Below are 26,309 nucleotides of genomic sequence, written 5' to 3'. Positions count from 1 at the left end.
CCCCGCGATTTTTTAAACGGTCATAACTTTTACGTACGTTAATATTTAAAAAAACTGAACCATAAAAACGAGCATTTAATTCTCTTTAATTTGAGTATGATATTGTCATAGTTTTTTTTTTTCCAGTTAAAAATAACATTTTACATATATGTGTTTGTGGTTTGGTTTTGACGGTTTTTAAATTAAACCGTGAGCCAAGCTGTTAGCAACGCTTTTGCCGCCGAAAATTAAAACCGGACCGTTGAAAATTTAACTCAACCAAACCAAACCATTAGCAATGGACAGATTCCGGTTTCATTTGTATTTCGATACTAAATTTAGTTTAAAATAAGAATTATTAATCTATCTATACCAATAAGCGGTTTCACGATTACAAAAGGAACAATGAACACCCATAAATCTATTACGTGATTAATTATCAAGGTTTGTATTCCCGCTGCATCGCGCGGGGGATGTCTAGTAATAATAAAAGACTTTATCAAAGTAGCAATGTAAAACAAGAAACTACCACAAACCAGAACTTAATATTTCTAAAAAGAGAGAAGTTTAATATTCTATTTTATCACACTTTTAATTATATTCATATTTTTAAAAACGAATTTTAGTTTAAGTTTCACTAAATTTATTTTATAACAAAATAACCATTTAAAATATTAATGAACCTAAATAAACTTTTTATATTTAAATAATTATTTTGGTAAAATTTTGTTTTTATTAAATAAAGTTAAACAAACCGAAACAGTTATTCACATTTACTTCAATTTGTTTTCTTATAAATACATATAAAAAAAAAAACACACACACACACAATATAATCATATTGTAATATCCAATATGTACTTTGTAACGATATAACTCATAAACAACTTCCATTAATAATTCTTTCAGTTATTAATAATTTAAAAAGAAAGCCTTGATATCGCCGGCAGCCGGCAACTGAACCATTTGAGATCAAAGCTATTATCATTATCACTGTGTGTGTGTAGAAACAAACAGACAAACTACTTCCAATGGATAACCAAAACCTTCTCAAGTCAATTCTCGTCGTGAAACCGGACATTTCGACGATCGATGGTCCGCCTGACGTTAGACGCCGGAGTTTGAGATTGTTTGCAGCAAATGTGTACGAGGTTTTGGTCGGAACGAAGCTTTCCGTGCTTCTTCCGGCTATTCCGTTGGTTTTTTTAGCCAAAGGTTTTAATCTCGGAAACGTGAGTTTTTTTTATTAATGTACAAGTTTTAAAGCGTGTTGTACATTAAAATTGTTATATTTTGTTATTTTGTAGGCGTGGATATTTGGTCTGAGTTTAATCGGACTGACTCCACTGGCGGAACGAGTGAGCTTTTTGACGGAGTAATATTAATTTTTGTTTTTGTTTTAAATAATTTTGAAATATTTAATTGTTTGCTTATGATCTAAACACTTGTTTTTTTTTGTTTGAATTTAGACAAATTGCGTATTGTACTGGTCCTACAGGTACGTTTCTTCATCAATGCCATTCATTTATTCATTGTTTTATCACTAAATAAAATTAATGGCAACAATCACATTGATGAAACAAAATTAATTAAAATATATTAATCAAATAATAATTAATGAAGACATCTAAATAGGCGTCATCTCATCTCAGAAAATAGCTAGGATTGTTAATTTTTGACATGGTACGATTTTTTGTGATTGAAGGTTCTAAGCGGGTTGAGTGTGGATGGGTTGATCTATTTATGCTATTTATTATTTTAAAAGAATTATTTTGTGTCATCATTTAAACTGCTTATTTATTTTTATTTGTCAAAATCTATTAAATGTTCTATATGATGGGGGCATCGAACTGTACCACGTGAGCAACGGGGGCATCGAAGCTCCAACCTATAATGCTCCGAGTTGGTTGAAACTTTAAAACCCCTTGGGCGCCCCATTATACATACATACATACATACATATGTATGTATGTGTGAAAGATGGAGAGAGAGAAAGAGAGAGATAGGGCCCACCAAATTACCCAAGCACGCCCATCGTTGTGAAGCCCCCCCCCCCCCCCTCCCTCTTTGAGCGCCCCCCCAAAGGCGCCCCTCTACGGTGTGCATTGTGCAAGGGCATCAAAGCCCAAATGGTGCCACCAATGTCGCCCATACCTGCATCAAGCTATATAGCATCAAGCTATATAGATTAGACGCAATTTGTTAATATACAATATTTTTGGTAACAATTTGCATGAAACCGAAAAACCCAACTAAGAGTGAAAAAACACCAAACAATAACTGATGTTTGTTTTTACCTGTTTTTGTGTAAGCAGAACTATCAGCTCGGTTTCGGTTTTGCATGTTATTAAAGCCGAAAAAATTCAGACCGAACCAAATTTATATATTTTCAACTTTCAGTTTTTAATATAAATAGTGTACCCACATATTTTAGCTCAAATGTATAATAAATCATTTAATTATTAATTAAGATTGATTTAGATACAAATTAATTGGGCCAATTCTTTCTGGCCCAAAACTTAAAGCCCAATAGGAAAAACTAAAAAAGCTTTGTCTGGTGTTCAACTGTTCACTGTTCAGGTTCATGGTCATCTATATAACACAACTGACTTGATTAGCTAACTATACACAACTACAAATTATACAATTTTCATGAGATTTAATTTATAATTTATAAAATTTGAATATTAAGTTTAATTTTGCAGTGGGAGGCCTGCTCAATGCAACAGAATTAATAATAGCATTATTTGCTCTCCATCAAAGAAAGATTAATATCCTTAAATACTCTCTTTTTGGTTCCATTATTTCAAACCTCCTTCTTGTTCTTGGTTCATCACTCTTCTGTGGAGGCATTGCCATATTAATAAACAACAAAGATTTGACAAAGTAAGACCATGATAATAATAATGTTATTATTTTTCCTGCCTTCTATTTTATTTACAAACTAATTTATTTGATTTTTTTAAATAACAGAAACCGGTTGATGCGAACTCGTTGTTGTTGCTACTGGGATTACTCTGTCAGATTCTGTCATTGTTGGTTAGATATGGTGGCGCTGAGGTGGCTAACTTGGCAGCAGTTTCGGTTGTTGAGATGTCTCTGGCGAGTAGCGTTGTGATGCTTCTTGCTTATGCTGCATACATCATTTTTCAGTTAAAAAAACATGGCCAAGTTTTCGAGTCAAAAGAGGTTGGTAATATATATTTAGACAAAATCACAAAAATTCTCACTTTCTTAAAAGTATAATCCTATATAGTCATGTCATAAATAAATAAATCACTCATTTTTCATGAGACGGCCAACTAAGAGTCATGTAAATTTTTTTAAACTTTAAAAGAATATTTATACATGTATAATAGCGGGAACACCTTTCCCCCCCCGGGGGGAAAATGGGCCGCGTTGGCCAACCCTTCATGTCATGTATAAATTTGTGTATAAAACGAAAACATATAGGGTTGCTTATGTTTTGATGTGACGTGACTGTAGAGGTACAACACTCAGAAATATAACTACTTTCGTGATTTTCTCGTATATTAATATTATTTGATTTATTACTTTGCATTTGGAAGTCGAATAATATTAGTTTATAATTGCATTGGTGTGATTCCAAATTAATCAGGAGGAAGAAAACAATGAGGAGGTGAAAAACGAAAAGCCTGTTATAGGATTTTATAGTGCACTTTTATGGTTAGTCACTGAAAAGGTATGTACCCGCCTTAACACCGAGCAAGGCGGGTCAACCCACAAGATAAAGACATTATGAAGGCACAAAGCCAAAACCTATGCGCATGGCGCATACAAAACATGCTCAGGCATCATATGCCCAGGCACACATATGCTCGCGCATCACATATGCGCGCGGCGCATCAGCGCGCGGCGCATATCACATGCTCGTGCATATCACATCTGCCCAGGCACACATATGCTCGCGCATCACATATGCGCGCAGCGCATCAGCGCGCGGCGCATATCACATGCTCGTGCATATCACATCTGCGCATGAAATATCTGCGCGTGAGAATAAAGAGAAGACCTCGCGCATCCTCAGGATGGGCGCATATCACACGTGCGCATAATCAACCTCGTCCTTATCCAAATCAGGATTAGGGCAACCTTGATTGTGCACGTCAGACAACCTTCCAGAAGGCATCTTTTTAAGGAGTAAGAATATGCTGATGTTGACAGCTGCCAAATGAAAGGTCGACAACTCAGCATGGCACATGTGTTGCCACGTGATTACAACCAACGAGAAAGCGCCAGGTGTCCCAGAGGACACGTGGCGCAGTGCGATTGGAGGAAGCCAACGAGGTTGAGCCCAACCGGCTGGTAACCCTAGCACTATAAATACAGCATCAACTCCACTTTGATGACACATTCATACTCAATCATGACAGTTACAAGCAGTGATATCACATTCAATCATATTGAATTACATTCACTCACAATCAGTTACATACAAAACAGACAGTCTCACAATCAGAGGGTATTCAGCTATTCAGCAATACTCTTGAGATTCTTTTTACACTCATTATCATCTTCTCCACAATATACTGATTCTCACGCCGGAGGGTTACCCCAAAGAGGACCCCTCTGTCCCTTTCTGAGGGGTAAGTAACGGCGCTGTTCATTTTGTAGGTGGAAGAACACAGACCCAGAAGAACCATCGGTGAAATAGTATAATCACACCCGAGGAAAGTAGATCTGCTACCAGTGAGTAGATCCACGTTTCTTCATTGGCGCCATCCACTGTTACAAACGGCAATCAGATCTCATCAGATCTATAAAAAAAAAAATCAATCACCATGGTTTCTGGAGTTCGTAACGTTGATCAAGCTCTGGAGGATATTGAACGTGAGGGTGTTAACGACGGACAGCAGGTTCTGAGGGTTCCGCGTGATTCTACGCGTACCACCAGCAACCGTCCTTCGTCACAACCCCTCACGGCAGACTGAAACTCCTCCAGACGATCTCACGTTACAAAATATGGCCGGCGCGAAACTGAAAGGACCAATGGGTCCAGAAGAAGAAACAAATGATCCAAATGAATGGCTCATAAACGAGCAGCGGCGTTTGATGGGAAAAATACAATGAAATGGTCAAGCAGAAAAAGCTAGCCGACCAAACACAAAGGCAAGCTTTTGATAAGCAGACTACAAAAAGGCCGCGCGCGCCGGAAGAAGGACATTCTGTTCACACTGCACACACTGAGTTCAATGATGAAGAAGTGCATAGCATGAGGAAGACACGGGATACTCATGCAGGAGGCTCACAGCTCCGCGCGCCTGTGAACATGGCGCCTGGAGCCAGAGCAGATCTGGATCTGCACATGCCGTACAGCCCACCGGTCAGAGGGCAAGTGGACGTAACCACGCCCTACAGACCAGCCATCCTGGTAAAACACTCAAAGTTTACTGCGCGCATCGCGCAGGCTCCCATCCAGCACAAGACAAAGATGCCAAGTGGTCTGGGCAAATATGATGGCACAACAGATCCAGATGACTTTTTGCAAGGTTTCTATAACACGGGAAACCTAGAGAGCTGGACGATGCCAACATGGTGTAATATGTTTGCTCGCTGCCTCACGGGCGCAGCGCGGGTATGGTTCGAGAGCTTGCCGACAGGGCAAATTGATGGGTTCGAGGAACTATTAGAAAAGTTCCAAGCCCACTTCGTACAGCAGCGCAGGCACACGCGCGATCCTGATGACATCATGCACTGCATACGCAGGAATGATGAAACGATTGAAGATTACATCACTCGTTTCAATCAGGAATCCCTGGCAATCGGGGGTATAACTGAGCAGCTCCTGCGCGTGGCCTTTATACAAGGCGCGCGCAGTGATCAACTCCGCCGGGCTCTCGTAAGCAAAGATGGTATGCCCACCACGTGGGCCAAGTTAATGGAGGCATCGCGAGTTTTCGCGAGAAATGAGAAACAGATTGCCCAAGATAGGGCAAGAGAAAGAGCGCATCAGGCAGAATCACCGCGCAGCAAAGAGAAGAGGGCCAAACAGAACTCTGTATGGTCCAGGTTGCAGCCAACAAGTTTTTCTTCCGCGGAAAAACAAGCGCAACCAACCTCACCCCAGCCCCAAAAAGAAGTTCGTAATCGCGGGGAGGGTGACAAGAGGGAGGGCGGCAGAGATCCTAGCAGACCTCTGCCAAGAATATGGACACCCCTCACTAAAACACCTTCACAGGTGTTAAGTACTGAGAATGTCCAATTCAAGCCCCCCAAGCAACTACACTATAAGGGACCGCAAAACAGTGGCAAATATTGTGAATTTCACAGGTCCCCGGGCCACAACACCGACGCATGCCATCATTTAAAGGATGCGATCGAGAAGGATGTAAAGTCAGGCAGGCTGGCTCACTTGGTGAAAAACCAAAGAATAGAAGATGAGCAACCGGAAGGAGCCTCTGCCAGCAAGAAATACAAAAGAATCTGTGTGGCTGAGGGGGGACGACAAGGGCAGATGTCAAAAAAGAGAAGCACGCAAATCCACGGAGATTGGCGCGAGCAGCAAGTCATCTTCCCAAGAATCAGGGGAGGCCCTTCAATAAGCAGTCCTCTCGTCATCACCACACACATTGCTCATTACGAAGTGTCAAAGGTCCTGGTGGACACTGGAAGCGAATCTGACATTATGTATGAGCAGTGTTTCAGAAAGTTAGACCCGGCAGACCAAGCGCGGCTCGAAATTGTGAATGCACCAATCTGTGGTGTTTCAAATGAAATCATCCATCCACTGGGCCAGATTCAGTTTGAATTGACTATGGGGGATGATGAGCACAAGCGAGCAGAAGTTGTCAACTTCTTGGTCTTGCCTACCACGTCATGCCACAATATGATCCTGGGTAGGGGAACGATCGCCCAATTTAATGCTGTACCGTCGCCAGCGCATGGCGCTTTGGGGTTTCCTACACCAACGGGCGTAACATTTGTTTATCGCGATCATTTGTGCGCAGTGACAAGTACGCCGCGGGAGGGGAGAATGAAACTTCAAATGGCGGACAATGCGCCAGAGAAGTGGATTTTAAACCCAAAATTCCCCGAGCAAACGGTCACAATTGGCGCTACCATTTCTGATGAAACGAGATTGAGAATGAAAAGGTTGCTCACAAAATACACGTCGGTCTTCGCGTGGCAACACTCCGATATGACTGGGGTCCCGCGAGACTTGGCGCAACATTCTCTTAACACGTTCAAGTCGGTGGAGCCAATTGCTCAGAAAAAGAGAATCATGGGGGATGAAAAGGCGAAGGCCATGAATGAGCAAGTTGAGGACCTGTTGCGCGCAAACATCATCCGCCCGATCCGATACCAGACGTGGGTAGCCAATCCTGTGATGGTAAAGAAAAGCAACGGGTCATGGAGGATGTGTATTGACTTTAAGGACCTCAACAAAGCATGTCCGAAAGACTGTTACCCCCTCCCAAACATCGACGCAAAGGTGGACTCCGTGGCGCCATTCAAGCTCAAATGTTTCCTGGATGCCTACAAAGGCTATCACCAGATTCAAATGGCACCACAGGACGAAGACAAGACGGCCTTCAGAACCGACAAGGGTGTTTTTTGTTACACAAAAATGCCCTTTGGTTTAAAGAATGCAGGCGCAACCTATCAGAGACTTATGGATTCGGTTTTCAGTGAACAAATCGGAAGAAATCTAGAAGTCTACGTTGATGATTTGGTGATCAAGAGTAGGGAGGAGAGACAAATGCTCAAAGACATCGAGGAAACTCTTCAGCGCCTAACGGAAGTTAACATGAAGCTCAACCCGAGCAAATGTACTTTTGGCGCGGAAGAGGGGAAATTTCTTGGTGTAATGGTCACTAAGGATGGTTTCAAGGTGAACCCTGAAAAGGTGGAAGCCATCCTTGACATGCCTTCACCATCCACCATGAAAGAGGTTCAGAAGCTGAATGGTAGACTGGTGTCAATCAACAGGTTCCTAGCGAACCACGCCAGCAAATCTACTCCATTCGTTAACACTTTGAGAAACTGCTTGAAGAAGAGCCAATTCAAGTGGACGCCTGAGGCTGAGCAAGCTTTCACTGAGATAAAAGAATGTCTCATAAAGCTGCCCGCGCTCACAGCTCCACTTCCTGGCGAAACCCTTACATTGTACTTGTCAGCTGGAGATCGCGCCATCGGCGCAGTATTATTGGTGGATCGCAAGGGGATCCAAACGCCAATATACTATGTGAGTCGGGTGCTCACCGACCCTGAGACGCGCTATTCCATCATGGAAAAGTTAGTTTTGTCATTAACACACGCGTCGCGCAAGCTCCATAGATACTTCAATGGTCATCCTATTGAAGTTCTGACTGGTTACAACATCCAGCAAGTCTTGCGACGTCCTGCGCTATCCGGAAGGCTGACAAAGTGGGCGCTGGAATTAGGTGAACACACGATCACCTATAAGCCCCGTCCAGCAATAAAGGGTCAAGTTTTAGCGGATTTCATCACGGAAATCCCAGAGGGAAAGATTGAAGAAGCTCAGCGCGAGGTAGACCCTCCGCGAGCAAATGATGAAGAAGATGTTTGGAGGCTATTCACTGATGGAGCCTCCAACAGCGAAGGGTACGGCGCAGGCCTCAAACTGGTGGACCCTGATAATCATGAATATACTTATGCTATTAGGTTGGACTTCAAGAGTACCAACAATGAGGCTGAGTATGAAGCCCTGCTGGCTGGACTGCGCATTGCGCGCAAGTTTGGAGTTAAAAGGCTAGAGGCCCATGTTGATTCTTACTTGGTAGCTGCTCAGGTCAACGGCCTATATGACGCCAAGGAGAACACAATGCCTCTATATCTAGAGCAGGCAAAAAAGCTCGTCGAGCAGTTTGACTTCTTCAGAATCATACACATCTCGCGCAGCGAAAATAAGTCTGCTGACGCGTTGAGTAAGATGGCTTCAACTAATTTTGATCACTTTGGCAAAGATGTCAGGGTGGAAGTGATGAGCAACCCGTCAGTGCAAACGCAATCTGTTCTTGTAATTCATACAACCCCTTCATCCTGGATAACTCCAATAATGGAATTCCTGAAGGAGGGGAAGTTACCGGACGATCGCGCACAGGCGAGAAAGATAAGACACAAGGCGCAGAATTATGAACTACTTGATGGTACAGTATATCGGCGCTCTTATCTTGGACCGCTCATGAAATGCCTGGATGCTGAAGAAGCAAGCTATGTGATTAGGGAGATTCATGAAGGAATCTGTGGAATACACGCTGGTCCGCGCATGGTGGTTGCCAAGGCAATGAGCTCAGGCTACTATTGGCCAGGCATGTACTTGGATGCGCTAAAAGAAATCCAAAAATGCAAGGCATGTCAGAGCTACGCACCAAACACCATGCGTCCAAAGAACAACTTGATTCCAGTGACCTCCGCATGGCCTTTCCACAAATGGGCCATTGATATTGTGGGGCCTCTGCCGCAAGCGCAAGGGCGAGTGAAATTTTTGGTAGTGGCGATAGACTATTTCACAAAATGGGTTGAGGCCAAGCCACTAGCAAAAATCACAGCTGAGGCGATGAAGCAATTTATCTGGAGCCACATCATTTGCCGTTTTGGCCTTCCTATGGAAATTGTGAGCGACAATGGCAAACAATTCACTGACAGGAAGATATCCAGCTGGCTCAAAGAATTGCACATCAACCAAATCTTCACTTCGGTCTACCACCCTCAAGGGAATGGCCAAGTGGAGCGCGCGAATCAAAGTTTGTTAAATGGGCTGAAGAAAAGATTGGAGGGAGAATCCCATTCTTGGGTCGAAGAGTTACCTAATGTCCTGTGGGCGCACAGGACATTAAGCAAAACTAGCAATGGCGAATCCCCGTTTAGCCTAACCTATGGGACAGAGGCTATGATCCCAGCAGAAATTGGATGCCCATCCCATAGGGTACTCATGATGAGCAAGACTGATAACGAGCGCGAAAGAAGATTGGATCTCAACTTGCTTGAAGGGCGCAGAGAAGTGGCTATCATCAATGAAGCCAAATACAAGAAAAAGCTGGAAAAATATTATAATCAGCGCGTTAAAGAATGCCACTTCAAGAAAAATGATTTTGTCCTTCGAAACAATGAAGCTAGCCGCGCGATACCCCCAGGAAAAATGTCCCCCAATTGGGAGGGACCCTATCAAATTTCAGAAGATTTGGGGAAAGGCGCGTACACTTTAAAAGATTTGAATGAAAAAAAGATACCGCGAGCGTGGAACGCGGCACAACTTAGAAAATGCTTCATGTAAAAGTTCAAATATGTAATCAGGCTTTTAAGCCATCATGAATGATGATTCGCGCTCTCTTTCAATACTTGTTCTATTACCTTTGCATACATGTTTCACACTTCCTTTATTAATTTGGAGCAATATGACAACACTATATTGACTTCAAAACAAAATAAAACGAAGTAAAACATACATGCGCGAGCCTTAAGCTCAAACGCGTTAATGAGTCTTAACTCTAAAACGTCAGGGCCTTAGCCCAAACCTACGAGCCTTAGCTCAAACACGTTAATGAGTCTTAACTCTAAAACGTCAGGGCCTTAGCCCAAACCTACGAGCCTTAGCTCAAACACGTTAATGAGTCTTAACTCTAAAAAGTCAGGGCCTTAGCCCAAAATAAAGAGCCTTAGCTCAAAACACTCACAAACATCCATCTTACATCACGCGCAGCCTGATCATAAAAATCCTTAAACACAACTAAGGCAAAGTACATGCCAAATCATAGTTGTTAAGGTCTCAGGTCGAGGTCGCGCGCGGAATCATAGTGGATATCTGAGTAACACATGCTGACATGTAATGGCTAATACTCATACTTCCATGTAAAAACAGCGCGACTACGAAGCGCGAAAAAGGAATTGTGAAAAGTTATCGCGCATGTCAGCATAAACAAGATACTGCGAAACCACTTACAAAATAAGACTATGGTTAAGTGAATAATTTCCTTACAACCTTGTTCTTATTTTAACGTGCAAGCATATCTTATATCTATACAAGCAAACATGAAGAGATGAATGGAAATGCGCAAGATGTGAAAAAGAGAACAAGTTTCATTCCATTGCATTGAAATTTACAAGTATGATGAGTTACAAATTACAAGTATAAAAAAAAATATATACAAAATTTGATGAAGGGCTTCTCAAGTCTCCACGTCGACGTCAGCCACTTCATCACCTTCATTATCTCCCGCGGCATCTGGCACGGCCTGCTCCTCATCTCCGAATTGACCATAGTCAAGTTCTTCCTCCTCATTGGAGTCTTCTATCACGACGGTGTCAGGAGCAGATTTATTCGCAGCGCCAGAGCCGCTGGCAGGGGCAACATCCCCCGCGCCACCATCATCGCTACCAGCTCTCTCGCATTCATCGAGCAACTTCTTTAGCGCGCCGAGGTCGGGCTGGTCAGCAAGCGCAGCTATCTGCAAAATCAATAGAAAAGTATTGAGTACAAAACACTTGGAAAATTAATCAAGTAAAACTCATTAAGGTCAAGGTACTTGCATAAGGATGGGGATGGGAGTATTCATATACTTTTCCCCCACCGCGGCCATGTCCGCGCAGGCCGCGTCGCTCTTGTAAGGGTACTCGGATGGGTTCTTCTTCAGCATGCCATATTCATACCCATCCGTAAACCCTTCAGCTCGGCCCACCAAGCGCGCGGCGGCATTGCAGTCCATCACAAGGGCCTGAAACTCGGCGGAATGTTTCATCGCCAAAGCGCAGCGAGTCATGCCCTGTGACACCAGCCATTGGCGATCCTGCGCGAGGCCAGCAACAGACGTCTCGAGGACAGGAACCTGGGAGTTTAATAACTCAACAGTTTCCTTAGTCTTTTTTAGCTCCTCCTTATCAGACGCTGCTGCCGCCAAAATTTTTTCTTTCTCCGCCTGCGCAGCACCAAGTGCTTCCTGGCTGGACGCCGCCGTCGCCAAGGCCTCATCTCTATCGGCCTGCGCGGCCGCCAACTCCCTCTTCAGGCGCGCAACCTCGCTCTCCAGTGATGATTTTTCAGTGATACTCTGGACGATAGCTTGGTCACGCGCCTCAGCCTGCTGTTCCAAGACACGCACTCTACGCGCGTACTTGGAAACTTCGGCCTCCGCCAACTGCTGCTTCTCCCGCGCAGCTTGGAGCTCATGCCCGCGCTTAATATAGGCGGTGTTGGCACTTGCTCGGTTTTCGCTGAGCTCCGCCTGGAGTTTCTCAGCTCGTGCGCGAGCATCAGAAAGGTTCCAGGCGGCCACCTTAGCCTCTTGCTGGGCTGCCACAAGAGCATCGCGTACTTTAATATAATCGCGATGAAGCTCTTGGGAGGCAGCAAAGAAAGCTGACCCAGCGAAAATGTGATCGTTGAGCAAGTCAGCGCGGGTGCGCTCCTCCTGATACCTCCTTTCAGTAGGAGGCACGGCATGAGCCCAGAAGTCCTCGCAGACGCCTATGGATTGGAAGGAACTGTCTTCATTAATATTCCATCTCGGGCGATAAACGTGGTCACCTTCCTACAAAACACAAGAAATGTTCTAAGTCATAAACATACTTATATGGAGGTACGCGCAGCGGAGCAACAAATTAAAACATACCTGCGGGGATGAAGCAGAAAAGTCAGCGCCAGCCCCACCAGAAGTATGCGCTGCGAAGACTTGTGGCATCGCAGGGCTGGCGCGGTCTCCCAAGGAGTCCTCAGCTTGAGCCCCCTCATCCTCCTCATCTTCTTGAATAGGCCTCTTCTCCTGCGACCTGGGGGGCTCCAAACCAGCATCGCGGAGAGGGCTGCGCGTAGGAGGAGGCGAGGGAGGTCTCGACGCCGCCAGTTCGGCGCGCAATACGGCTTCCTGCTCCTTTGTAACCCCAATAAGGGGAGAATCAGCACTAGCAGGAGCAGGACCAGAACCAGCGGCGCCGCCAACGGCGCCAGGAGTGTCGCCAGCAACTTGTACGCCAGCTACAACTCCTATGAACAAATCAACAAGGAAAAATGGTTTATGACTGAATCCAAAAGAAAAATAAAGAAGACAAGTGTGCAAAACATACCTTGGCGCAATTCTGTTCGCGCGGCGAACATCGCCATAAAGTTCATTCTACCCTTTTCAGAGGGTAGAACAGGGGACTCCGAAGCAGCCCCCGGCGCAGCCTCAGCACCTTGTGGCGCCTGTGGCTGATCTGCTACCGTCGCCGGTTCTGCAAACATTCAAAGGAGCAAAGGTTTAATAACAATTCAGCCAGATGAAGATAAACAAAGTATACCTGTTGCAGGCGCGGCACTGCTTCTCTCTTCAGCCGCGCGAACGGAGGAGTTGACGCCACCATACCTCAAGTGGACAGGAGGTCTGCCCACTCTCACAGGCAGGGAAGCTAAAGAAACCTTGGTGGTAAACACCTGGGTTTCCTTAGGTCCCTTCGTTTGAGCATGGGGATGAGCAACAGGGGTGTCATTTTTCTTCTGTTTCTTACTGGCCCCTGCGCCAGATTTTCCCTTAGCTTTGCGCTTTAGTAGGGGCGCCTCCTCTTCCTCCTCCTCCTCTTCCGCGAGCTCCAGCTCGTAGTTTTCAAGCGCATCTGCAAAAACAACCAACAGAACTGTTAATAAACTTGGGTCTTCTAAAGGAATGAGCATACGTGCGAAGGCTTACCAGGCGCGTCACTGTCAAAGTCAAATTCCAGATCCACTGGGATGAACATGTCATCGAAGCGATCTGGGAAACCAACTTCCCCAGCGCCAAGCGCGACGGAGCCACCCTCCACTTGTTCATCATAAGCGGTAAGGACATAATCCTTGGTGACTGCGCAAAAACAAGTCAAGTGATATCAGCAAAAGAATTATGTTCGCGCAGAAAAAATAAATAAAGCAATAAAGTAAACTTACACAACCCGTCGACTTGGATAACGGGCTCAAGCGCGCTGTCGGCCCAAAGCTTACTCATGCCGACCCCCACCAGCGCCTCCTCGCAAATTTTCTTCGCGGGGGATGGTTCGGCGGTCAGTTTCTTAACCCAGGCGCCAGTTGGGTTCTTGAGGACACCCTCATCCGCAGGCGCAGAAGAGATAGAGCGCATGGTCATACGGATGGGTATCACACCAGCCCTAATGTAAAAGAACCTCTCAGACCAGTCATGAAGGCTCTTGAATGAAACAGTGGAGCACTTCACCTTCTGACTGCGAGGAATAAAAGAGATCCAATTGTCTTGGATCTTGGGCTTGTAAAAATACTGAAAGCGCCGAGGAGTCGACTCCTCGCGCTGGGATTTGCACATGAACTCAAAGTGAGTCACGCGCACGAGTCCAAACGGATGGACTTGGGATATATGAATCCCATAGAACTTCAGCAGTGCACCCACAAACCTTGTTATCGGGAGACGAAGGTTGCAGTGGGTGAAAAAGTGGCTATATAGGGATATATAGCCGGCAGGCGGGTCCGCCGCCGTTTGCCCGGACCTAGGCAACATGCAGCCAAACAGGGTGGGAAAGCCCTGAGAGGCGATGAGGTTGTCGAGATCGGCCTGCTTCAATTTGCAGAGGATTTCATTCCACCTTTTGGTGGCCTTGGTCCTCCCTACTTCCTCCGATGTGGTCTCAACAACCCTCTTCCCTTTCCCCTTTTGCTTCAATGTCGACATCACCACAGACTTCACACGGCGTCTTCGAGAGGCAACAGAGGTGATTGAGGGGCTAGACGAGTCTGAACTATCAGACATACAACTGCAGCAGCAGATAATCGAAAAATCGAAAAGATGAATACACTCAATTCAGAATATGAAAGGCAGAAAATCGAAAATTTGCAACAATGAAGATGAAGATAAAAATTTCCTAAGGGCCAACAATGAAGATGAAGATAAAAATTTCCTAAGGGCCTGCTTTTATAGGCCCAGGAGAGAGAAAAATGGTAACTGATGGGATTTCACGCGCCCCCACTCGCAGGTGTAAACCAACGAGGGCGCGGCACGTGTCCCAAACACTGTTGAGGGGACATAAAAACGTAACGGACCTGCCACGGAGCAGAGACGCGCCCCCACTCGCAGGTGCTAACCAATGCGAGCGCGACACGTGTTCAAGACAGCTGTGTGAGGGGACGTGAAAGGCAACTGTAGCACCTCGAGCACACGAAACGTCTGACATGTTTACGGCGCACGTCACCAACAACTAACCACGTGTTTGGACCCTTCGTTTTCAACCCTTCGTTTTCAACCAAATGGATAGAACTTCGCGCAACGATGGAAACAACAAAGAAAACGACAAAACACCTTTTAAAAGACCAAATCAGTAAGTCTAATATCTATCTTACCGCGCTCGCGCGAGATAAGACACACATTAGACTGGGGGGGCTTGAAGAGGTATGTACCCGCCTCAACACCGAGCAAGGCGGGTCAACCCACAAGATAAAGACATTATGAAGGCACAAAGCCAAAACCTATGCGCATGGCGCATACAAAACATGCTCAGGCATCATATGCCCAGGCACACATATGCTTGCGCATCACATATGCGCGCGGCGCATCAGCGCACGGCGCATATCACATGCTCGTGCATATCACATCTGCCCAGGCACACATATGCTCGCGCATCACATATGTGCGCAGCGCATCAGCGCGCGGCGCATATCACATGCTCGTGCATATCACATCTGCGCATGAAATATCTGCGCGTGAGAATAAAGAGAAGACCTCGCGCATCCTCAGGATGGGCGCATATCACACGTGCGCATAATCAACCTCGTCCTTATCCAAATCAGGATTTGGGCAACCTTGATTGTGCACGTCAGACAACCTTCCAGAAGGCATCTTTTTAAGGAGTAAGAATATGCTGATGTTGACAGCTGCCAAATGAAAGGTCGACAACTCAGCATGGCACATGTGTTGCCACGTGATTACAACCAACGAGAAAGCGCCAGGTGTCCCAGAGGACACGTGGCGCAGTGCGATTGGAGGAAGCCAACGAGGTTGAGCCCAACCGGCGGTAACCCTAGCACTATAAATACAGCATCAACTCCACTTTGATGACACATTCATACTCAATCATTGACAGTTACAAGCAGTGATATCACATTCAATCATATTGAATTACATTCACTCACAATCAGTTACATACAAAACAGACAGTCTCACAATCAGAGGGTATTCAGCTATTCAGCAATACTCTTGAGATTCTTTTTACACTCATTATCATCTTCTCCACAATATACTGATTCTCACGCCGGAGGGTTACCCCAAAGAGGACCCCTCTGTCCCTTTCTGAGGGGTAAGTAACGGCGCTGTTCATTTTGTAGGTGGAAGAACACAGACCCAGAAGAACCATCGGTGAAATAGTATAATCACACCCGAGGAAAGTAGATCTGCTACCAGTGAGTAGATCCACGTTTCTTCAGTCACAATGACAATAATCATAGCCATTTTGTCTGAATATGTTGTGGACACCATTGAGGTATGTGATAAAATACAACATTGTTAGCTTGAACGGTACGCGTGCGTACTGCATTTCTAACTACACCTTGTGAATTAGACTGCATCAGATACTTGGGGGATGTCTGTGAGTTTTATTAGCATCATTTTGTTGCCAATTGTTGGCAATGCTGCAGAACATGCTGGTTCAATCATATTTGCCTTAAAAAACAAATTGGTATGCCACAAGATTATATGAATATATATGTTGTACAGTACAACTCACTAATGCTATGCAAGTGTAAAAAAATTCCCTTTTTTATGAATTTTGCAGGACATATCTTTAGGTGTAGCTATGGGCTCTGCGACTCAAATATCGACATTTCTGGTAAGCCATACTATATGATAACCTAAATCTATGGTTCAAAACGGTCATTTTTGTCTTCTTTTTCGTCCTTTAGGTTTAGTTCATATTACCGGTTGTGTCCTTTAACTAAGGTAATTACAAAGAAAGTCATTTATTTGAAAAGTTGTAACATATTACGTTCTTTTCACTAACTAGTCATTAACTTTTTTTTTCCTATAACCAGTCATGTGCAATGCAGATGAGGTATTTTAGTCTTTTTATCCATTTGTTTATAAAAAAATCTTTATAATAAAAACCAAAAGAATTTAAAACTATAAATAAAAAAATAATATATACACTTTTTTTTCTCTCTACTCTTAAATATCCGGACTCTTACAAGTAACGAGTACAACGCTCTTTGTAATTACTTTAGCTTAATTCAAACTAACCTGTAGTTTGAGTTTAAAGCTAGAGGACAAAAAATGTAATTAACTCGAAGTAAAAATATTACAATAATAATCATCTAATTATTTGAATAAATATAATTAGGAGGTTGTATAATGTATACTTGCAGGTTCCTTTGTGTGTTGTTGTTGGTTGGATAATGGGAATACCAATGAGTCTTGATTTTGGACTTGTTCAAACTGGTTGTCTTGCATTTTCCATTCTCCTTACAACCTTAGCTTTACAGGTTTTACCATTTAACTCCACAAACAATTGGATTCAACATATAAAGAAATGAATAAATTATCATATATGTGTATATATATAGGATGGAAGCTCACATTACTTGAAAGGACTGATCCTAGTCCTTGCCTATGTAGTAATTGGAGCATGTTTCTTTGTTCAATATGTTCCCTATGGCAAGTGACTTAAATAAACTTTATTTCTATTATTCTATACATGTTTAGTTACTAGTTTACCTGAAATGCAAATTTGTGCATAGATCAATCAGAAGCCAGTGACTCGGGCATTCAGCTATCTTCATTCGGTAATTCATCTAATTGACTTTTCAACTAGTTCCGACGTTCACTTCATGTATTGGGATCATCGGTGGGACAAAATGGTCAAAAGTTTTTTTTATGATGTTCGGGGACTTTTAACTTTTAAGGTTGTTTAATTTTTTTTATGTGTTTAGGATCCAGAGTTCTTGTAGTTAAATTATAGCCTGTTTTGATCCATGAGGCTTTGTAAAACAACTATGGTGATTCATAGAATGAAAAGAGGTATAATTGTAATAAAAAGCCAATATAAGAACTGATATAATGGTATCAACTTTGTTTTTCCTTTCATAGCTAAAAAAATAATAATAAAAAATTGATACATGTATTTGGATTTTTGCAAATAAATAATATCTTAAAAAAAGTATGTTGACTTAAGGCTATTTAAATCCAACTTTTAAGAGTTTAAGATTCTCAATAAAGGGGATCATTGTTTGGGGCCTTTGGGCCACTTGATTCGCATTTATTCCTGCTGCAAAACCGGTTTGGCGCAAACTGGTTAGGGTTAGACACCGGTTTTAGTTAAGTAAAAGCAACCTACACACATCGAATTAGGTCAGTTTGAAAGGTCAAACCGCTATACGAACATACGGTTTGGGTACATTTGGAAACCAGTTTGGCCCGATCGGTTTTAGGGTGTTTCAATTCAATCCTTTTTGTCTACCATTCATGTAAAAGCGTGATTTCATGTCATGGACAATTTTATTAAAGAGAGCAACGGCGGATGCATATTGGCCTTTAGGGGAGCATTTTTGTCAAATCTATAAAATAAAAGTGATATAGAAATAAAATAAAAGGAAAAAAAAACTACTATTTATATCATCACGGGGCAAAATCGCTACAAAAATAACGTTAGGGGTTAATTCGGCATAAGTTTGCATTTTGGACGGAATGAACTATAAGAGAAAACGTGTCGAATATTGGTTATGTTGACCAAAATTAATATTTTGACTATAATCTTTTATTTTATTAATTTCTTTACTTATTATGTCGCTTACTTTACTCAAATTTAATGCGTAAGCTAGTAGAATAACTTATAAATAAATGTTCACTTATAATGTTTGTGACACCTTATGATATTAGAATAAATTTCTTCTATTTGGGTTCTTTAGAGCGTTTTCTATAATATTTCTACCACCTTTTATTAAGCTTTCGTTCTTCATCACATTCTTAGAGGTGTTCATGAGTAGGTTTGGGCTTGAACCAAACCAATATTAAAGTTTTGGTTTTTCGGTTTTAAGAAATCATTTTGTTTCTCGGTTTTAGTTTGAGTCGATTGTTTCAATCTTGTTTTATTGGGTGTTCCGATTTTGATCTAGTTTTTCTACTCAAGCCTACTTTATACAAAAACAAATAACAAACTTACTAGATAACTTATAAATTGGTGATGAAATACAATGTAAATTTATAAATATACATTTAATTAAAAGCTTATTTATCACACACATTCTTAATTAAGTAGCTTTCAATTATCCAAAAAATAATTAAATGTAAAATAAATCCCAATTACAAGGAATTAAAGGCTTGACTACCTCCATTCTCCCAAACACCTCTCTTAATAAATACAATTTAATTATTAAAAAAAAACAAGTAAACACCATCTATCCAATCATATCTTGCCATGTCATCTTTGTGTAAGAATGGAAGTCCAAGAGTCATAGTTAAAAAAGATTCTCAACCACTAGATCAACTTTTAATCCAACGGCTCTCATCACATGTAGATAATGAACCCATTGCTACATACATTACAACTTTGTTAACTTATATTATGAAGTCACATAACACATATACACCAAAGTTTAACTTGTAACCCTCATTACTCAAATCAAGCTTTCTTAATCCAACCATGGATGGTGGTTACGACGGTGGTGGCTTTGCTAATCATGCAAATAATGCACCACCACCATTGACAGCCGTTGATCGATTCTTACGTGGTCGAACTCCCATGAGATGATCAATCAACCGTTTGTCTCATGGCATGGGTTATCTTTTTTGAGTAACATGTCTTCATCACAACATGTACCAATGGCTAGAGGATTTTTGGTTCATGATCATGGTGATGTGTTTAGTAACCACATAGGGGAGTGTTTAACCAAGGAAGAGTTGAAGAATTACCCTGGTAGTGATCGGAATCGAGAATCCAAACGTGTAAGTGAACGCGAAAAGATCTCGAAAGGTTTGGTGAAGAAATTTAGAGGTGGTGCTACATCTAAGGTTTTGATCAAGGGACAATGGATGGATGAAGAAGATAGGTAAATTTAGTACATTTAAAAAAAATAATCTACATTGTTTATAAAATATTAAAATCATTGTGTTTGGTAGTGTAATTTTTATTGATTTTGCGGGTTAAAACAACATTTAACGATTTTTTTTATTATTATATTTTTCGTGCTTTTAGCAGGTTGATCGGTCTGGTGAACGAATTTGGAGAAGGAAAATGGGCTTTAATCGCTGAGAAGATGGTTGGAAGAGCTGGGAAACAGTGTCGTGAGCGATGGCGTAATCATTTGCATCCGGATATCAAGGTTTTGTTTATGACATTAATTTTTAGACGTTTCATCTAAAATGTGCTTTGATTTATTAAATTGTGATTACAAAGATCTACATTTTAAATTTTTAGTTCCATTTATCATTTGATAGTCAATTAACTCATAAAAAGAAATATATCTTAAACTTTTGTACCAAGAATGATATTTTCATGTGATTTGGACAACTTTTGCCCTAAATGCTTAAAACTTGTTACAAAAGGTGCATGAAAATGAACTTTTGATTGCTTGATTTTAGAAAGATACATGGAGTGAAGAAGTGAAAATGCTGATTAGTGCTCATCAAAAGGTCGGAAATAAATAGGCGGAGATCGCAAAAATGATCCCAGGAAGAACGGAAAATTCGATAAAGAATCAATGGAACACAACAAAAAGAAAGCAGAATTCTAGTAGAAAGAACAAGACAAAAGAAGCAAAATATAAAAAGCCTCAATCTACTCTTTTACAAGACTACATTAGAAGCAAAAGTAGTGATCACATTCTCTCAGCCCCAGCCGCCACCAGTGCAACCACCGAGGACTCTACAACTAGCCTCCATGAGCCAACAAACTCATACAACAACGATCATGATCCATCTCTAGACATCACTCAGTCGTACGATGATGAGATAAGTTTTATGCAAGCCTTCTTCCAAACTACCACCACCGTCGCCTCCAATGAATCCTCCGGTCATGTTATAGAGCCTTTAGGGCCTTCTAGCAATTTGGGATGTGGTTCTTCTACATTATCCTCAACTCTTTATGATGAGAAGTACTCCAATATGTACCTCAACAATTTCCTTGAAGATGATATGTCAAACATGCATCTGGATTTATGATGTCAACCCTTTGGAAGATCAACAAATGGATTCAGTATATGATACTCTAGTTTTACAAGGTTGGAACTTTGTGTTTTTAAGGTTGATGGTTAGTTTTTATGTTTGCTTTTGTCTTAAGTTTGTGTTTTCCTAGATTGCTATTATCATGGGAGAGTAGTCAGTGTTGTTTTCTCTTGATCTTTGTTGATCCATGTCAAACATTTGTTCATTATTAAAATTGAAATAAAGGAATAATGATCAACATGTTAAAGTCTTAGTTTTGCTATTCAAAAAGTGCTTGTGGCGCAGCTTGTTATTCAGTTTCCTTTTATATCGATGTAAAAAATATATAATTAAAAAATTTTAAATAGCTTTAGCTCAAACCAAGTTGATTCTCATTTTTTGAACCGTTTAACTAGTTCGGTCAAACTTTAACCTTAAAAATGCTAATGCATCCCAATAGTTTTTGCTCGGTTAATATGTACATCTTACATCAATACAAACACTCATAATTTACACATAAAGATATGACTACATATGTTCATGAGTCTTACTACCGGTAACAGACCCAAAACCCTTTTTTCCATTGTGGTTTGGAAATTTTTAGTGGTGGTTTGTCTATCAACAAATATTTTTAAAAAATTTGGTCCGATGTAGGTTGGCCAGTTGGCTAGGTCAAATCGGGTCACGTATAATCCATAACTGAACTACATTTTCGTATTTTATGAAATCTAGCCATAAATAAGAAAATAAAATTTAATAAAACTAAACTCTTCTCTTTATTATAGTGAGAACTAAAACTTTTCAACCAATGATCATAGTATAAACTTTTTAATTTTTACAATAAAATATCAACCTAAAATAGCAATACTTAAGCCAAATTATACAAGTAACTTCCCTTACTTTTAAGTTTCTAAGTTAGAAACTTAAAAGTAACTTCCCTTATTTTATATTACCTTGGGCCCAAAACCCAATCACATAAATAAAAATACAAAAGAAAAAAGTACTTCAATCTTAAGTATGGGCCCTATACAGTACACAGTATAGGCCCAAAACCCACTTCACAATTCACATACTACAACTTTGTGGCCCTATACAGTACACAGTATGGGCCTTGAAGCCTGTTCTATACAGTATGGGCCTACATCACACAGTGTACACAATCACAAAACAGGGAAGCACAGCCCTCGGATTAAACACAATCAGCTCATCCTCATCGTCCAATTTACCCGGTCCCACACCAACCAAAGAATCATAACCCGGGTCATCTTTATCCCCCATTCCAGGGTCACACCCGACCCGACCCGCAATGACCCGACACACGAGCATAGCCCGTTTCACATTCATGAACCGGAACTCATCCTCAATGTCCTCTGGGATTGCCACGTGTGCTTTCCAACTATTTGACAAAGTGGATACTCCATCCAACTTGGGCGAAAACCCGGACCCGATTATCCCACACACGTTACAATACGGGTGGGTGCATATGCTGGAATTACCATTTTGCCCCAACTCGCAAATGAAAGTCGTGCAATGAAACCGAAGCAGCTCGTTCCCGTCGGCGATGACCCGCTCGTGTCGCCGACGCGAACCGCGGTCTCGGGCCGCCTTCGACTTCACGCTTTCTCGATACTCTTCGAACCGGCCGAGTATTTTCGCCGTGTTGTGGATCTTCATGACCCGGTGGATCGTCGGCGGATCAGGTCGGATCCAACCCGACCCGAATATGATCCGGACGACGTTGTTGCCCGGATCATCGTTGGAGAGCTCGCACACCGCGTGTTTGACCGACTGGTGTTGTTCGAGTGACGCGGTGGTCGGGAGAATCTCGCCGCAGTGCTTGCACGGTGGATTTCGTGGTTTTCGTGACGAATGTGGGCGTAATCGGAGTCGGCGAGTGATCCGGGTCGGGTCGTGGATACGGAGCGGGTACATGATTCGGGTCGGGTCGGGGATTTGGGTTGTGTATATGAGAATATTCTTTTGATGAATGAGATGGTGGAGGAGATGGATTTATGGCGTTTGAGTTTAGTGGAGGCGCGGCGGAACGGGGAGAGGGAGGGGGGCTTTCGGGTGGTTTCGGGCGGTGTCGGTGGTGGCGGGAGGTGGGGAAGGTGATGAAGCAACCGAGGTGGAGGAGGAGGAAGAAGATAGAGGTGAAGTTAGTGAAAAGTGATCGGAAACTGGCCATTAATAAGTGGCTGCACAGTTTATTATCCGCTTACCTGCTTCTCTATTTTAATTTTATCGTTTTATTGATTAATGAGTGGAAATTAGATTGGAATTATTGATGGATAGTGGTGGTGCCATGAAAGGTTTTTGAAGGTGATAATATATATATAAATGAATAATGGAAGAGTTAAGGTGACAATGGTTTCTATGGTTATGAGAGAAGCCTCCAAAGTTCATGACTTGATAGGTTTATGTATTATTGTTTGGTATTATATCAATTTAATGTAACACTGATCACTAGTGAGAAGAAAAGCAAATCTAAATTGATAGAACTTTTTGATTAATTATTCATGTCAATTATTATATAAAGCTCATTAAACTAATCTTTTTATATGTTATCAAATCTTTTATGTAGGTGGTATAATCTCAACATGTAGATTATATATGACTCTATATTAGGTATTAATGTTTAATAAATTATAATTAGTAATAAAAAATATCATTTAATTCAGTAACAAGAGTCGGTTTTTTGGATTCAATTTAGTTATATAAATTGATTTGGCTTTTATGGGTTCAATTTATTTTTTCAACTTTTAAAATATACAAAACCGAAACTGAACCGAAAATTTGGCTTTTAAAAATTAAGCATAAAACAAAATTGTGTGCTTTGAGGTTGGTTAAAGTACCTAAGTTACCGATCGGTATGTTGTTTTCATGCACATTTTTAGTTATTTTACTTAATTTTTTTAATAGATAGTGCTATGATAGATTTCATCCTGCTGTGTAATTTGACATTATTTTACTTAAATCTGTTTTTGTTTTTTGGTTTGTTTTTTTTAATATATAGTGCTATGATAGATTTCATCCTGTTGTGTAATTATTTGAAATATCTCTATACATAATAAAAAAAGAAAACAGGTTCAAATTCATTTTGGACACGTGTCAGCCCCACATTTAATTTGCTATTGTGTAATTATTTGTAAACGTCTCATTCTACCTCAAAATCCTACAAAAAGCTGACTGCATATGTTTCTCTTCTCATATTCAAAATTCAAATTTGAAACACAGATCTATACTCTCTCTCAAATTCAAACATAAGCTTCTTCTACTCAATCTTCTTCTTCTTCTTGTATGTGCTTCTGCTCCTTCATCAGGTAGGGTTAAAAATCAGATTTAAGTCACCGACAACAACATAGCGCCGCTGCAAGCCAGACTTGACATCCCGTTTCTCTCTCCATCGAAGACCCTCTACGCTCAGGTTACCATCTTCTTCTAGGGTTTCATATTTCTCTTTCTTTGATTTTAGGTTTTTGTCAGTTTGGGCTTTTCTTAATTCGCTTATCATTTTTTAACCCAGGCAGCGGCGATGCTGTGACTGTTGTCGGGTTCCGTTTTGGAACCCTAGGCGACAGCTGCGGGCCGGCGATTTTTGGCTATTATATTAATTGTTTTCTCAGGCCTTTGCATCGGTTTTCTTTAATTTGCTCGCTGGTGAGTAATCTTTGTTTTCTTTTTTGCTTCTTTTGATTATCGGTCTTTGGATTTTGCACAACGATTAAAGCAACGTTAAAACTCTTTGTATATCTATAGTAAACTATGGTGGGCCAATTTCTTTTAAAACTAAGTTTCACTACTGTGGATGTAATCATATGAGTATTATCCCTCTATTTTGATTCATAGTTTACAAACTAATTTTACATATTTTGTAATCAAAGAAGGTACCAGCGATGGAGAGGAAGAGCAGGCCCCATTGATATCAGAGGAACAAGGCGATTATGTCAAGTAAGGTACTGTTGTATATTTCTTAATTTTTAAGATTCATATTTAGTTTTTTTTTTTATCTTTGTGCCTAATTTTCTAGAAAAATTCAAACTTTATGGTTTTATGTATATGCTTGCACATTTGTGATGATTTGCTTATTTTCTCATGTCTTTGTGTTTAGGTATACCAGATTGAATGCACTCTTTTGTCTTTGTGTTTTAATCGATTGTTGATAGGTTTGTTTATACTTGTGTTGACGTAACATTCTTAAATAGTTAAATGGTTTTTAATTAAGGTTGTTGAAGAAACTTTTTAACAGTTGAAACTTGAAACTAACTTTTTTGATTTATTGATGTATCAGGGTAGATGCAATGTGTTTTCTTCAATTGCTTCTCATTTGATTATGCTCTTCAAGGTGCTTGTATGCTTTTTTGCTTGACCCGTGTCCATACTCTATATAGTCTATACAAAAACAAATGGTGTGTGAAATACATGCGTTCATGGCATCTCTCTAGCATTTTGATTACCTTGAATATCTGTTTTCTACTAAAATTGTTTTCTTTATTATGTATTTGTGCAGAATGGATTATTGTCACACCTGCCACCCATCCAAGTGGTTGTTTCCTCTGCTTTGAAGGTTTGATTCTATTTTCATTTTTAAATTTCAGTTTTTATACCATTTTGATTACTTTTACCCATATGTAGCCTAATTTTGTATACCATTTGTCAGTTAGATTGTTACTAAACCTTATTTTCGCCTTTCTTTCAGCTTACTTTGGGCCACGGTGTTGATAGCTGATGGTCGATTATTTTGTATATGCTTTAGTTCATTTATTATTTAGTTTTAACTGTTTATTCTAGAACTATCGATACTTCATACGTGTATTATTGAATTTCAGGTCAAAGGCGTTAAAGTACTCATTGTGAACCTGTTGTGACACGGAATGAAGACCCGGGATGTCCAGCACGCAAAACGATAAATGAAGTGAAGGTTGCTGTGTCAGAGACCCATCGCGGTACGCGATGGGTGTGCTGAAGTCCCCATCGCGTACCGCGATGGAAGATAAAATGATGTGTTGACTAATGGTCAATCGCGGTACGCGATAGGCCATAGAAGACCCCGTCGCGTACCGCGACGGAACTGCAGACGGGATTTTGAGTTTATAACTTATTCTTCATAAACAGGAACCCTAACTGAGTTTTGACTAACCAGAGGCGATTCCAGCAGCTACGAGAGACGATTTCCACTATCCTAGCTCGTGTGAAGACCATATCTATGATCCATATCATCCGTATCGAAGATTTGATGATGTCTTAGCTCGGCTA

At 41.4% G+C, this 26,309-nt stretch overlaps 1 protein-coding gene and 2 pseudogenes across 1 annotated transcript; 2 read left to right on the top strand and 1 right to left on the bottom strand.

The window, feature by feature from the left end:
• Positions 1-1,010: 1,010 nt before the first annotated feature.
• On the top strand, positions 1,011-17,715 carry LOC143600454 (vacuolar cation/proton exchanger 3-like; annotated as a pseudogene).
• Positions 17,716-19,733: 2,018 nt separating this feature from the next.
• On the top strand, positions 19,734-20,558 carry LOC143600449 (transcription factor MYB119 pseudogene; annotated as a pseudogene).
• Positions 20,559-22,167: 1,609 nt separating this feature from the next.
• LOC143600453 (uncharacterized) lies at positions 22,168-23,294 on the bottom strand. The gene has a single exon (XM_077078141.1). It carries the CDS (start codon positions 22,983-22,985, stop codon positions 22,197-22,199), a length of 789 nt encoding a protein of 262 aa, XP_076934256.1. The 5' UTR covers positions 22,986-23,294; the 3' UTR covers positions 22,168-22,196.
• Positions 23,295-26,309: the final 3,015 nt, after the last annotated feature.

This window comes from Bidens hawaiensis, unplaced genomic scaffold (genome assembly GCF_021521415.1).
Source record: "Bidens hawaiensis isolate Kalapana, Puna unplaced genomic scaffold, B.hawaiensis_p1.1 tig00054127_1, whole genome shotgun sequence".
Lineage (NCBI taxonomy): Eukaryota > Viridiplantae > Streptophyta > Magnoliopsida > Asterales > Asteraceae > Bidens > Bidens hawaiensis.
Note: the sequence above shows the minus strand (reverse complement) of the source record. Positions and strands in the feature narration are given on the sequence as shown.